The sequence below is a fragment of the Semicossyphus pulcher genome, unplaced genomic scaffold (genome assembly GCF_022749685.1).
Source record: "Semicossyphus pulcher isolate SPU_LCO1_2020_fin unplaced genomic scaffold, fSemPul1.0.p SCAF_1, whole genome shotgun sequence".
Lineage (NCBI taxonomy): Eukaryota > Metazoa > Chordata > Actinopteri > Labriformes > Labridae > Semicossyphus > Semicossyphus pulcher.
Window position 1 is genome coordinate 25,450,621 of NW_027211603.1, and position 15,584 is coordinate 25,466,204.

Here is a 15,584-nt window from a genome sequence, read left to right on the forward strand (position 1 = left end):
CTAACCATTACAACTTGGCCCTTGTCAAAATTGTCAGTCACTCACATCCTTACGCTTGCCCATTTTTCCTGCTTCTAACACATCAACTTCGAGGACAAAATATTCACTTGCTGCCGAACATATCCCACAGACTGACAGGTGCCAGTGTAACAAGATAATGTTATTCACTTCACCTGTCAGTGGTCATAATGTAATGGCTGATCGGTGTACATTTCTTACAGGAGGATATAATCTCATTGGTATTTAACCCCTTTAACAATCATGTCATGTTCTTTTAATTCCTATAAAGTAGCTTTAAAGTTGATAAAACAATCTTTTCTGTATCGGCATATTCCAACTCTTTGTTGAAGCTATAAGATGTTTTACACTCATTTAAATATGCAAACAAAACATGCAGTGTCTTTTATGGCGGCAACCGTTAAATGAAAGTATCCTAAGTGTTGTGTGCATTCATTTGCACACACCTCCCAAATTCATCTTAACATATTTTTGTAAGCTCTGGGTTGACGGATACATTTCAAACAAAGTTCTGAGGATTTGAACAATCAATCTTTGGCTGCAGAGCACAGGTGTGAAATAAAGACTGATCCATCAGCAAGTCAGTGGGGTTTAAGAGGCTGAAGAATATGTTAGTTTAAGCTTTTACTTGCTTGCACAGCAGCAGCTAATCATTATTTTTGTGATCCATTAATCTTACAGTTCTTAAAATGTCAAAAATGGCGATTCCAATTTCCCATTTCCCTTTTTCCCAAGCCAAGGTGACATCTTCAAAACGCTTCTTTGTCCAAAAAACGTTTCTTATTTTAATTTAAAAAGCTGAGAAAGAAAGAAAAGTTTGATATTTAAGGATATTTAAGAGGCAGAACCAGCACATTTTGGCTAATGTTGGGAATTACAGCTCTTTGAAGGGAGCCGGATCTTATGACTCCGTTCTTTTACGAGAGCCGGCTCATTGTTCTTTTTTTTTTTTTGCTGGTTCTCACTCAAGCCCGCTGATGTCATTTTCACTTTTTGACTATTGGTTTGAGCGCTACTCCCTCTATAATGTCAACCACACCAAGAAGTTAGCATTAGTAGCAGTAGGTGACATCATCTGCTTAAAAGACTGAATAGCGTGAGAATATTCATCCAATATATATACCGCTTATCCTCTTCAGGGTCGTGGGGGCCTGGAGCCAAACCCAGCTGTCATAGGGCAAGAGGCGGGGTACACCCTGGACTGATATCAGTCAATCACAGGGCTGACACTATAGCCCCTTTCCCCCTGGTCAAAAACCCCGGCTTTTTTGCTTAGTGGGAAAGGTTACAATTGGCATTCAGACCCGGGTCAAATGACTCTGCAGTAGACCCCGGCAATTATCGCCTCGGCTCCGATCGGCATTGATGGGAAAACCAAACCCGTGTCGACATGCTGCCCCCTTTTTCGGCACGATGCTATGCTCCATCTGTAACTCGCAAGCGCTTGAACATCGTTCCAAAAATATAAACACAACACTTTTGGTTTTGCTTTTCCTGTTCACACAAAAGGCCTATTTCTCTCAAATATTGTTCACAAATTTGTCTAAATCTGCAGTTGTGAGGCCGGTTGGATGTACTGCCAAATTCTCTGAAACGCCTTTGGAGACGCCTTATGGTAGAGAAATGAACATTCAATTCATGGACAACAGCTCTGGTGGACATTCCTGCAGTCAGCATGCCAATTGCACGCTCCCTCAAAAAGGCACACCTGTGCAATAATCATGCTGTCTAATCAGCATCTTGATATGGCACACCTGTGAGGTGGATGGATTATCTCGGCAAAGGAGAAGTGCTCACTAACACAGATTTAGACAAATTTGTGAACAATATTTGAGAGAAATAGGCCTTTTGTGTACACAGAAAAAGTCTCAGATCTTTGAGTTCAGCTCATGAAAAATGGGAACAAAAACAAAAGTGTTGTGTTTATATTTTTGTTCAGTGTAGATACAATAAAGACCTCACCACCGTAACATCTTCACTGTTTACTAACCCTGTCTCCGGCACGTTTGTGATGTCAGACGGTGACATAGCAGAAAAGAGACCAACAGGAGTTTACTCCACTGGCAATGGGAAAAGAGACAATTGGCCTTTATTAGCGGGTCATAGAGGCAGACAACCTTTCACACTCACACCTATGGACAACTTATAGTCACCAATGAACCAAACGAGCATGTCTTTGGACTGTGGGAGGAAGCTGGAGTACCTGGAGGGAACACACACATGTTCGAGGAGAACATGCACACTCCACACAGAGAGGCCCACTTTGTCTAAGCCAGGATTCGAACCAGGAACCTTGTAGCTGTATGGCGACCGTGCTAACTGCTGCAAGTAAATCACTTTTGTTGGAACAAACCTGCAGACATATGTAATGTTGACACTTTAATTCAAATTCAATCATTTCCTCCTTCTTGTACCACTCTTTCACCCAACTGCTGCCCCTATTCCTCTGGTCTTTGTTGGTCTGTGTGTGTGACTTTCTGTTTTCCACACCTTGCAGCTCACCCTCAGTCTCCATCACTTCCTCCTTTAATCTGCACACCTTGTCCTCTCTCGTCCATTGTTAAAATCCTCCCATATGCTCGGCTCAGTCGGAGCAGGTGGCACACCACGGGTGGACTCCACACCTCCGTTCCACCTGGCCGCAGTCCCGAGCACCCACATTCACGTTTCTGCTGGGCACGCTAAGCAGGGAAGGGAAGGGGGCCAGGAAGTTTTCTATCATTTTGATGACAGGGCGGTTTGACTGACTGACCTTTCGGTGGCCTTGAAGTAGACAGATACCCTTTGTAATCTTACAGCTCATTTGGGAAACACAGAAATCCATTTTCCTCCCTCCCACTCTTTGTTTTACACATTCCTGTTTGTTAAGAGTGGATTAAAATTGCAATGTAGCAATTTCACTAATCACATTTCAGCACATTAGTGATTTATTTAAGAAAAGGAATTAACGAGGAATCATTTTTATAGCATGAAAGGACAATCTTTCAGACGCGAATGATAGCGGTTAATGAAATTCAGAGATTTATTCCCATGAAAACAAATTATAAAAAGCATTAAGCCAATTTTCTGGGGTATTGGTGACATTTAAGAACACATACAGGGTTAGTGACCTGGAACTTAACTGAATCTGTAGGTGCTGGATCCTATTACACTTCTCATGTTAGGGTTAGCAAATATCAGAAGATGGAAAAAAACTGTTCTCAGATAGCTTCACAGAGCCAGCTGTGTGAGTACACACTGCCTCAGGCTAATCATTGTGTGTATAATTCAGAAAACATGGACTCAAGGGCCTCTGTAATTTCCACAGTATGAGCTGGACGAATCTCAGAATTATACGCTTTATGTTCAAAGTGTGTTTTTATTAAAGTGAACTTAAAAAAGCAGTGCAAGGGAAATATGACATTGTGAGTTTCTCTTGTGCTTTACAATATGGATACACATTTATAATGAAAAGGTTCCCCCTAAACCCAGCTCCTCTCCTGCTTGTGCTCCTCCAACACTGAAGGAGTTGTATGTGAGTGTAGCTGGGTGCACTTGAGCAGGGGAAACATGCTGAGGGGGTGGAAGGTGTGACAGGACTGCAAAGCTTTATAAATGGATAGAGGAAACCCTATATGGATGTCGGGGATGTGTGGAGAATAAAAGGAGAGGACAGGACTTGAATTGATGAGAGACAACTCCACATTGGCTGTCTTGGTGCATTAATAACCTCGAGCTTCTTCGTGGAAGTTACCGTAATGTAAACCTCCATATCTCTTTCCTGCAGCAATATCTGTGCACAGGCAAAGAGCACTGCAACATGAGTCCATTGTCTGTTTTTAGAAGTAGCTTTATCTTTGCCAAACTTGTGCACAGGGCTTCCATCTCTTGAATAATTCTATTTGTTCCACTTTGAAGATTGTCTCTTTTTCTCTCCTTTGGGAATACATAAATGTCTGCCCTTGGTGTACTGGCTGTAACTATCTGTGTTTGTGATGTGTGTTCACCTTGGCACGGGTCAAAATGATTACAACTTTACAGTCAATTCAAAAATTGTATTTGAAAGTCAGTGAATTATTTATTATAACTTTGACAGCGTATTTAACAGTGTTACAATCGTTCCTGACAACCGCAGCCATCTGCAACAACTTGCACTGTTTGAATCAGGACTCGTACATGCTGGTGTGACATACCTGGCTCTTTGTAATGGCTTCATCTGTCATGTTCAGAGAAGGTAATTCTGTGCTGACACGCAGGCTGAATAAATATGCACACTGCTTAGGTCATTAGATTTTTCACGCTGCCAGTTAATAGGACAGCGGCGACATGTCATTTCAGACAGTTTTTTGGCTTATAAATCAGTTCTGAGTCATTAGTAAGAAGAACAGCTTTTGGGCTGCCAGGTTGTGAGCAAGGAAAAAAAACAATTGGCTTCTCTTCCTAGAATAACGCCTCCTCTTTGTTTTTCAAATAGCTTTTAGGAAGACCCCCTAATGGGGATTTGACCACTTAACTTCGAGAGAGAGCTGCAGAGAATCTGAGCCAAAATGCATTTATTAACAACTCATTAACATTCTCAGCGGCATACTTGATGGATTGTTGTAAATACTCTTTGTTAATGGCTTACTAACATTTACAACCGCAGACTTGATGGCTTATTAGAGAATAAGAAACAGTCAGTATTGATTAATGGATTTCCTAAATTTGTAACTACATTGTTGGCAAATAAAAAGGATGATACAACACACAACTAGCGCTAGTCCCTTATATCGGACAATTTAGCTTGTTGATATATTAGTATGGGTGTATATGTTAGCCAATGTTATGCCAGACTAGGTGAGAGGTCATTCAGTAGCAATGCTAGCGTTACATAGTTCGTCGGAAGAGGTCTGACAAACCTGGCAACCCAAAATGTGTTTTTGTAATGTCTGATAGCTGATCAATGGCTACAAAATAACACAGCCAGAAGATGTTATTTCAAACACTATTACGTGTGCCTCATACGAGCATTTTCATTGACTCCTTCGAAATGGGATTAAATGTAGCTTCAGCTTGAAAGGCCGGCCTTGTAACCATCACTTTTCATCTTTTCACTTTCTTTTCCATTCACAGAAAAACCCACCTATGATGCCTCTGGCTCCTCGTCTTTACCGAGCGACCCTGCGGTCACAGCTGCTTCTGCTCATCCATTGGCTGACCTGTCTGTGGCGGAGGAGGTGCCTTTCTCAGTCGTCCATTCAGATGGTGACTCAGAGTCTGAGGTGGAAGGTCTACCAGGGCAGCCTGCCTTTTCTTCTGTCTTAACTGTCATGGCAGGAACTGTCAAACATCCTGTGAGCCTTGATCGAAGTCGAACCTTGCCGACTATCACAAGGGACGATGCCCAAACCACCCAATGGCCTTCACATAGTTCCAGCCAGGGCTCAGAGATGTCCTCCTCCTCTTCATCGTCTGGGGGAGATAGGATCCTCCCCGCCAGCTCAGGTCTGACTTTCAAAATGTCTCGCCAACACACCGCACCAACTCAGGCTGTTGCAAATGCATGGACTGTCTCACGCCCATCACGTGTGTCTTCTATGGATGGAAATGTCTCATTGTTTCCATCGTCAACAGTATCATCTTCATTGCCATCACTGTCTCCATCAGCTCAATCCACCTCCTCTGTGTTATCATCTGTATTCTCTGTGTTTTCAACTTCTGATGGGTGGATAAACAAAGCTGCCTCATCTCAAGGTCAACAGTTTGGGTCCAGTCCAGCCCTTCAAACAGAAACAGCCACATTATCACCAGCAGGGTCTCTGGGATGGACAAACAGTCTAACAAATATACAGCCCAAGACTCATTCAGTGGTTGTTACACAAGGACTGCTAAGCACAAAAACCGAACTATCACACGTTCCAAGTGAATCCAGCATTGAACAAAGCAATAAAGTGACAAAACACACATTTTACTCAGCGGAGGATAAAGTGCTTGGAGTGAGTGGGACATACATAAAGAGTGCAAGCACAGATGTAGTCGAGACACCAGCAACCAGCAAACATACATCATACTCCACTCCTCACCATGGACAGCATCTTCTAAAGCTTTTATATGGACTAAATCAAACCCAGAACCACTTTGTATCTAATAATCTTGAAATGAGCACCTCGTTTTCCTCCAATCCAGAGAGTCAAGCTGTTCAAATGCAACAGGGAGCTTCGCGAAATCCAAGATCAGCTCTGCTGTCAGTCGATCCTAAAGGCTATTCAGCTTCTAGTCGTGTCACGGAGCAGATGTTAACTCGAACAGCCTATGCAGAAATGGAAAAGAAGACAGCAGTAGATAGCCAGACTTTTGCTGGAAATGCAATCATGTTGCCTCTCACTTCACATATCTTAAATCCAACTGTATCACCAGCAGTCTCCTTCAGACCCTTCAGATCATTTTTTACAGTTTCCTCCCAGTCTCCGCTAGTTAAAACGTCTCTCTCTGAAACTGCAATAACTAAGCTAACACATATCCACTCTGGCATGGTGTCCTCAGAGCATGCATCTAATCCCGGTGATTTACTGATGGCAGCAGGTCACAGCAGCCCCAGAGTTCCTGCCATCAATATAAATTACAGCTTGGGAGAGATAGCAGGAGCAGAGCTCAAATCCATTTCCACTCAGGCTCACCTGAATAACTCACTTTCACCTACACAGGCATCCACCACCGGTCCCATCCTGGGTTTGTTTACCAGAAGAGAAACAACCTCCTCCACGTTTGAGTCAGATCCCCATGATTTGTCAAGTAATGGAGTCATAAATGTTCAGGGTTTCATAACACAAACAGGGTCTCCAATGGGCCTGACTCAGGAGACTAGAGGATGGACAACGCCAACAATTATATTTTCCTCTCACAGTAGGACAGTGTCTCCACCTTTGCATGTTAAGTTAGCAAAGGATATGACTTATAGAACCATGCACAAAAGCCTTTCTCCCACTTGGACTACATTTTTATTTCCCTCCATCTCCCTTAGCCACAGCCCAGACCACAGTACCACTGATGATAACACCAGCCATTCCTCAAATAGTGAGGCAAACTATGCAGACCAACTCAGAGCCTCATTATCATCACCATTTACCCCCACACAAAGACCTTTTCAGACGAGATCTCTCCTTACCTTGCCCCGCATGTTTTATACAAAATCTGGTCAAAGTCCTCTTCCTAATAAGTCTCACCAGACAGTGTCCTCAGATGAAATCTCTGCTCATATCATTAAATCTGGAAACAGTAAAACATCACCAGCCTCCGATGTTCACATGACACACGGAAATGTGCCCGCTGTGAGCATCCACAGAAATGCTGCAAAGAGTTCAGTTCCTCCTTTATTAAATGGAAATGAAGAGTCTACTCTCATCAGACACACTATGTTGTACAAGCAGGGTGCTCCATCAGCGCAGTTCACAACACACTCTTCTTCTGTCGATACAGTGAAAGATTCCTTTATGTTTAATAATAGCTCAGAAGTTTCCAGCGAAGGATCTCCCACTGAAATCCCTGTTTCTCGACTTACTTCTGAGGCTGCGTTAGAAACTATTAAAAGTATTTCTCGTGAGGATGATGTGACACTCATGAGCCATCACGGGCAGTCCTCTCCTTCCTCCTGGACAGAAATCATCCCAGCACCAAGGACAGATTCTGCCCCTCGCTCTCAAGGACCAATCACCAGTGCGAGAAGTGATAAATCAAATTTTTATTCAGGAGGACAAACAACATTTCCCCCCACTGCCTTCCTCCACTCTGAATCACCTCCTTCCTACAGTGATGGACAAAACAGCCATGAAACATCTAGAGCTATTTTCAGCTTTGGCAGCAAACTTGTGGCACCATATACAAAGTGGAAAATCACCAAGCCTGATTTGGAAACTACATCTATTGGCTTTGATAGGGCAAATTATAATTCACAAGCAGATGGACCATCGTATGAACATCCTAAGCTGGAAGACAGACAAGAGCGTAATGTGCATATATTGAGTTCAACTAATCCAACTGCAGTCGCCAGTGATCCATATTTGCTTTATTCAACTGTTGGAGAACATCCATCTTTTAGATTTATTAAAGGCACTTCAGTATATGAGGAACAGAGTCAGAATTTGTCGCCAGCTAATCTCAGATCTGCTGTGGCCGTCAAGATACAGCAAGGAGCCCCTGTGAACACTGATGATCCATCAGCACATGGTTCAGATGGCTCTCTGGCCCTCTCTCACACAACAACTGACTCTGTAACATCTTCACAAGATTCTTTACTTGCATTTGTGTTCAAGAGCAAGCACAGCCCCTCTCTGACAGATATAGAGTCTCCTGAATCAGCCTTCGATGCTGATGCCACACTTTCAAACAGACTCAATATCACTGATATTGACAATATCAAACACACGACTGATTCCAAACCGAGGCAGGTTACCCTGCCAACAGAAGTGGTGCCATCATCTTCAGAGTCTTCACCACTATCATACAGTAGTATCAAAGCTTTGCAGTTGTCTTTACAGATTTCAGTGTCCTCTAAGGCTTCATCATCATCATTACCGTCATCATTGTCAATCAATCCAACCATGTACCCAAGCACTGCATCATCATCTTTGTCTCTACCAGCCACTTTTCCATTCTCATCACCAAGTCTGACCTTATCAATAGATCCCAATCGCTCAGAGGAAATGACTCAGACGTTTGTTGTCCTTTCAGAGGCAGGGACTGATGACTTGACTGCTGGAACATCCAGAACAGGTGCGCTCACTTTCCCCAAAGAAAAAGTGGCCAGTCTAGCCCCCTCTCAATCAGTCAGAATCACTCTGTCTGCTGGGCCCACCGAGAGGACATCTCAGGAATCACCTCTACCCCCTCAACAGGACACCACAACAGCCTCTGTAGAGGTTACCACCACAACTGTAGCCACAACCACCAAAACTATAAATCCCACCACTACCATGCCTTCCCTAAGAGTCACCACAGAGTCTACCACCACTACCACTCCACAGCCCACACCGGTGACCAGGAGAACGACGACCACAACAACCGTCAGAACTCAAACCAGCAGGAGAGCTTTCACCCCACCTGTCCCCAGAACAAGCCCTCCGAGGGCAGCCACTACCATCTTTATTTCCCCTTTCACCACCACCACGGAGGCTCCACCACAGCAGTGCAACATCACAGAGAGACTGTGGGTGAAAACAGGTAATACTTTCGACACAGTCTTAAAAAGATGTTCTGTATTTTCTCTCAGATGCTTTGTCAAATGTCTGTCTGGGTTTCTCTCTCTTTTTGTCCTTCTGTCTGTCCGTCTCTCTCTCTCAGTTGTATCCATCTATGTAAGAAGAAACCGGCTGGACAGCATTCAGAGGCAGAACCTGCGACGGGGACTAAGTCAGGGCCTTCGAAAAGCTCTCAATGATAGCACAGCCCAGGCTCAGGTCAGATCAATAACTGTTGATTTATCAATGAAAAATGTGCTTCCAACAGATCAATATGAACTTAGCATTCATTCATCCATTTAGACTCAAAGTAACCTATGGAGCTTTTGTAAACAAACAAATTATATTTACTGGTTCTCACCGAAACACATTGCAGGCATTCTTGATGCTACATTATTTCACTTTTTTAATTGCATGACCTTTTTTATAAATAATTGCAAAGCCAGTATATGGGACATTTTGAAACCTGCATGCTTTATATCCATGTTCGCTTGCTTGGAATCCCTTTCTTTCTTGCCTTGATAGCTTGTTTCTCGGTACATTCCCACCACCCAATTGTTGATCCGTGAAATCGTGTTAAACCATGGGTAGGACTGTGGATCACGTTACACCATGTGTTCATTGCTGTATCATGTGTGGATCAAATGATATACCAACAAAACAGGTGGTCAATCTTAGAAACATAGCTCTGTAGCACCTCTAGTGGTCAAAAACTCCACAAGGTAACTTTAATGCAGTATATGATTACTTTACAAATTACAAATATTTGAAATGGCGATTGATGTAGAAAGTTGTCAGATTTTCTCTGATACTGATCATGTCAGTACGACTTTAAGTATGTATTAAATAGTGTAAGTATTGATAGTAGTTTCCTCTAGGGTTATATACACTCACCGGCCATTTCATTAGGTACGCCTGTACAATCTAATGCACTTCAATACAACAGCACTGCCATGGATTCTGCTTTTATGAAGTTTAGATTTTGTTGACTTTTGTTTTGTTGAGAGTCGGAAGTGTGTAAATTCAATTATGTTTATTACTGAGGCCACAGTTAAAGGTGGTGTTGTACTGAATTATATTGAGATGTGTCTCTAATTTTTTGTCCTCCCTGTTTACATACATGAGGGGGCCACAGCATTAGAAACACCTCTGAATATAATGCAGCTCAGTACAGCCCCACCACCACCTATGACCTTGAGGCTGAAATATCATTGAAGTAACACCTCTATGAAAGCTTAGAAAAAAAGCCTGTACATTACAGGCAACATAAAAGCAAATCTTATGGCTGAGCTGGTGGATTGGATTACATTAGATTTTTCAAGTGTACCTAATGAAGTTGCCGGTGAGTGTATATTGCACACACGTGTGCGTCAGTGAGAGAGATTGAGAGATAATACAATGGTTGAACCAGAGCCATTGTCACAAACAGGTTGAAGCTAATCTAAAAAACATTATTTTAATCCAAATAAATGCAAAAAACAAATCCTAAACGAATGCAGATGCAAAAACTGAAACCTTTTCGTCAGCCCTGTTTGGGAATTGGGAAAGATTCTTTCTTTTTGACATGTTGATTGACAGCTACTCTTTTTACCAACACAAACCGTTGCTTGGCCTTGTCCTGAAAGCTTAATAATCAAACAATTTTGTAACCCTGGTGAACAGCAGATGCTTCCTGTTTGTGTTCTCACAAGAAATCTGGAGGTTTATCATTGTGGAGTGAGTAAGACACTTCTACCAAGGACCCTCATGTAGGCTATGTGAGAAGAGATGAGGACTAATATAGAAATTAGGTTGACTGAATGCGTCCCAGTAGGCAGCGGGTGATGTCACATATTTGAGTAACTGTACCAACACTGAAACAAGATGTAGATTAGGTGCCGTAGAAGAGAAGTGTTGCTCCAATTCCCTCATATTTACAAGAGGCAGGCTTATATTTACACCCAGAGAATCCATCCACACTCCACCAAAAGAAAATCTTATCAGCAGACACACCAGATTTGGTTTAGAAAAATGCAAGAGGAAAACAGTCTCAACATTTCGCCTGCAATAGACTCACAAACCAGCCATTGAACACGCAATGTTTTTTTGTGTCTGTGGATTAGGCATGTGTGGAACAAATCATGGTTCCCACTGTGCCAAAACCATTCTCCCTCTCCAGTAAGCCTGTAATACCTCCGCTCAGAGTCACTTTGTATCAGGAGCACCTTTTGGCTATGAGCAGCTATGCAAAAACCGGGTAAGAGATAAGTAACAATGTGTATGTTTGAGTTCCAACACCTGTGTTTGTGTGTAAAACAGAGAGATGATGTGCTGATACCATTTTTTCCTCCCCGATACCGATTATAAACTTGAGCAGACAAGTCTATCCTCCTGGAATGATATTGGCTATTTGGTGTTGTCCGTTTTCTGTCGTACACCAAACTTGTGGAATAAATTTTAGCAGCTTGAATAAAATTTGGATGTAAAAACAGACTGTAGGGTTGCAGGAATTAAATGAAGCAGCATTGGGATCCGTTCCCTACATTCAAAATATTTCCTCTCACTCTCCAGTGGGTTGGAGTGCCTTTAGAGTGTTGCAATTTTGAGCAAGTGTTAAGTACATCTGTGTGTGCATGTTTCTGTGTGTGCGTGTGTTTACAACTGCAGTCCTGTGAAATGTCTCGGGTGTTGTATTTCTCAGTGTGGAAGTATCAGATAATTGAGAGTGAGGCCTGTGTATTCGTCCTGCCCATGTGAAGGTCAGTGCTCTCACATGTTCGGTCTCTCTCTGCTGGTGTAGTCTCTGGAGGTGCCTTGCTTCAGTGCACCCCTGTCACCCATTTTAACATTGCTTGGGTTCCTTTTAGTAGCACTGCTCTCCCGTCCAATGGGAAGCAAGCTGCTGGCAAGGGAAATTGCTTCTGTGTTTAATTATAGGTTATAAATGGTTGGGGGGAGAGAGATGTGCAGCGCTGATGTTAAAAGATGATGAGAAATAGACTAAATGAGATGAGCCGAAGGACTAAAACCATTTGGATCCTTTAAAATATATAGAAGTCAACTTTTTTTGTGTCTTGTAATTAAGGCTCTCCGATGACTCGAGACTTTTAGAAAATAGCTCGTATTCGTTGGGTTAATCTTTTGGCAGTCTTTCACACTCTTTGTGATGGAGTTAGTGGGAGTGTTTCCACCCTCTGACTTGCTGGAAATGCAATCTCTTAATAACACCTTCACATGGGTGAAGCCTGAGAGGATGAAGTGATAATAAAGGGCTCTTTTCAGAGAGCTCGAAACAAGGCTGAATTGTGAGGAGGCAGAGACTGTAGGCTCTCAGTGTTTGGGCCAATGGATCTCCTTGTCAGCACGGGCTTTCAGATGGGTTCACCTGACCGGAATGGTTTCACCTCTCTTACACGAACACACCTGGTTTCATTACATCTATCATCGTTTTCTTTCCTGTTTCCATGTGCGTATATAGGTCACCAAAAAGTCAAAGCTCCTACCAACAAAGGACATTTGTAGATGCCGTGACATGTAGTTATGAAACACACAGATTTCACACGTGTTTATGTGCGAATGAGAACACAGGCATACCTGGGCTCCTGGGTAAGAAATGAAGGAACATAAGCCTCTTTGTCCCAAACTACCTATTTAACAGTCTGTCCAGTGTCTCGCTCATCTTTACTCTCCCCTCTCTCTCTCTCTTTCCTGCAGCCTTTCAGTCCCTCACACTTCTCCCCACATATCTGTATTCCTTTATCGCTCTCTGTCCTTTTGCTGTCATTAGTGAGTGGTTGAAATTCAATACATTTCAATACCTTGTCAAGTAGCTCATCTGCTAATATGACTGATTTACACTACCCTCGCAATCTGGCCTAAAGGACTATACCACGAATATTTTTGTTGCCGATTAACTATAAACATTTCCCATCATGGCCGACCATTTTTTGAAGAATGCTCAATTGTTTTAAATGATCTAGTATATTCTGTCGTGGTCTGGTTCCAATGATTTTACTTCACTGCTCACTGGAAACAGAAATCACAACAAAGCTGGAGATGTCTCTCTGAACATAGTGAGTTTTTTTTGCCTGGATTATATCACAGGAATCATCAGACTCAACAAAAGTTGTGGGCGGAGCTAAAAAGGTTATAAGAGACGATAAAAAAATGTGTGCTCTATTAACCCCAGAAGCAGATGTCAAAGAGACCCAACCCACAAGGCAGTTAAAGTTAGCTATACAGAGAATGCAAACTATATTTGTCTCACAGACACATGTCAGACAACTGCATGAAAGGGAGAGCACTACAAGTGTTCCCTGAGGAAACTCCACATATGGATCAGAGCCTAACTGACCTGGCTCATAATGTTTCCGTTCTGAATTTACAAAACTGTCTCAAGAAATACAACTTTATTTATTCCAAACTCTTTAGTAGAGAATTAAACCATAATCTGAACTCATTGGATAGTAATGAACCATAATTGTGTTTCCACACGTCCTTAGGGGTGGTTTGTTTTTAATTTAGATTGTAAGCATTTTCTGCTCTTACATGTCAACATCTCTTGATTGAAAAGGGCTTTATGAACAGGTTTCATATCGTCTGCAAGAGATTTTCACACGGTGGTGTAAATTGTTAAAGACAAGCAGCTTTCTGTAAGGCAGAAAAACCCTCTCAAACGTTGTCATGCTATTTGGAAAGTGGAATGAAGTACAATAAATACCATAAAAGATATTTGTCAAACATCAGAGACTTTATTGTGCAGTTTACACTTTAATACCCGTGGTTGTATGGTGGTTTATGATGCGAATCAAGCAGTTGCAGTGTTGTGAATAACAGCTGTAAAGTATTATTGGATATAAACATGAGTTCTGCATCAGGCTGAGGAAGTTCCTTTTTTATCCTTTATGGATATTGGATAACTTTACGGCTTTATTGATTTATGAATTGTAGTTTTATGTGGTTTTTATTTAGTGAGCCTTTATTTCCAGTGTTCCAATTAATTAGTATGGAAACACTGTGATTTGCATGTTTTTGAATGAATAATTTGAACTTTTACACCAAACTTTTTGCTGACCCTCAGTGGTTTACCATCACATCATAGCATGGGTATTGGGTGGGTCCCAAGTCAGTGACATTCTACGGATATTGGCCTTGTATGGAGCCTATCAAGGGCCATTCATCAACCCATTTTGGCTTACCCATGTGGTGCTTTTAAGTAAACTGAAGACAAACTTAGCTAGGCACCAGTTGGGTTACCCGCTTGTTCGTGGTTGTTGAGGCAAAAAGCCCACTTCTAGCCGCACCTGTTTTGTATGGCCCACTCAGGTATAAGCACTGCAATTAATGGGCTAGAACATAGTTAAAAAAAACTACCAAAAGACTTCTTCAAAGACATCTCATTCTCTTCTCTTCTTCCCCCTCTCAGGTGGAGACAGTATTTGGTTCTCCCAACATGACAGTGGCTTATCACGTGACTGGAGGGGACATGGTTTACGTTCCCTCTGTAGTGCTGGAAGGCTTGGACTCCTATGGCCGTGATAAGCTGATTGCAGATCTGCGACAGTATCTCCCCATGGTAACAGCGCTGCCGCTTCCAGTGACAACATGGAGATCCATCCCAGCGCCCGGCTTCCAGCTAAAAACAGGTCAGCTGGTGTTCAGTCAGTGTGAAAGAAATGTACAGAGACGTACGGTTATTCGTTACTGCTCATCATCATATTCTAAATGTTCCCAGTATACATACTACCAAAGATAGCAGAAACACAACTTTGTAGCATCCTAGAGAAACCTTTAAATCCGCATTAAAAGTTCTGCTCGTGTCCATTTTTATCAGCTTGTTTTGTTTTTATGTTCCAGTGCTGCAGTTTGTGGGAGCGGGGGATGATCCTCGGTCATGTCGGTTCTCTCAAATGATGGAACAGAGGCTCGAGAAGGTGTTTTCTGAAGCGCAGGCCAAAGTGCTCAACATCAACAGCAGGCTCTCTGTACAGGTACTGTGGTGGGATGTGTAGGTGTTCCCTTTGCTGTTGCGGTGGCAGTGCTATCATTTTTAACATAATGCTTTTGTTAGAACCTGTGAAGTGAAGAGTTCTGGTGTTGTTTTACTGAGATCAATCAAAGCATCTAATTCAGGCAAAACCAGAGACCTGATTTAACCCAGAGCCAACCAGCATACCAAACAGATGCTAAACAAGATTAGAAGCGTATTCGAGAGTTTACTGTATATCTTTTGCAGCATATTAGAATAGAGATACAGTTTTGTCCCCTGTTACACATTAGTATTTCAATGTGGTTGATTTGATTTGGCAGCTACAAACAGTTGCAAACTGTGTGCAATTTGTGCAAAATTTTCCCTCTGTGTATCAGACTTTGCTTTTCAAACCAGAGCTGCTTATG

General features: G+C 42.3%; 1 protein-coding gene across 1 annotated transcript in view; it reads left to right on the top strand.

Annotated features, from left to right (window-relative positions):
• Positions 1-15,584, top strand: part of kiaa1549lb (KIAA1549-like b) — a 77,256-nt gene that overhangs the window by 30,609 nt on the left and 31,063 nt on the right. The window contains exons 2-6 of the mRNA XM_069657862.1: positions 5,110-5,481; positions 8,704-9,192; positions 9,313-9,428; positions 14,614-14,833; positions 15,045-15,178. Of these exons, the coding sequence (XP_069513963.1) occupies positions 5,110-5,481; positions 8,704-9,192; positions 9,313-9,428; positions 14,614-14,833; positions 15,045-15,178 (1,331 nt within the window). The remainder of the gene's footprint in view (positions 1-5,109; positions 5,482-8,703; positions 9,193-9,312; positions 9,429-14,613; positions 14,834-15,044; positions 15,179-15,584) is intronic.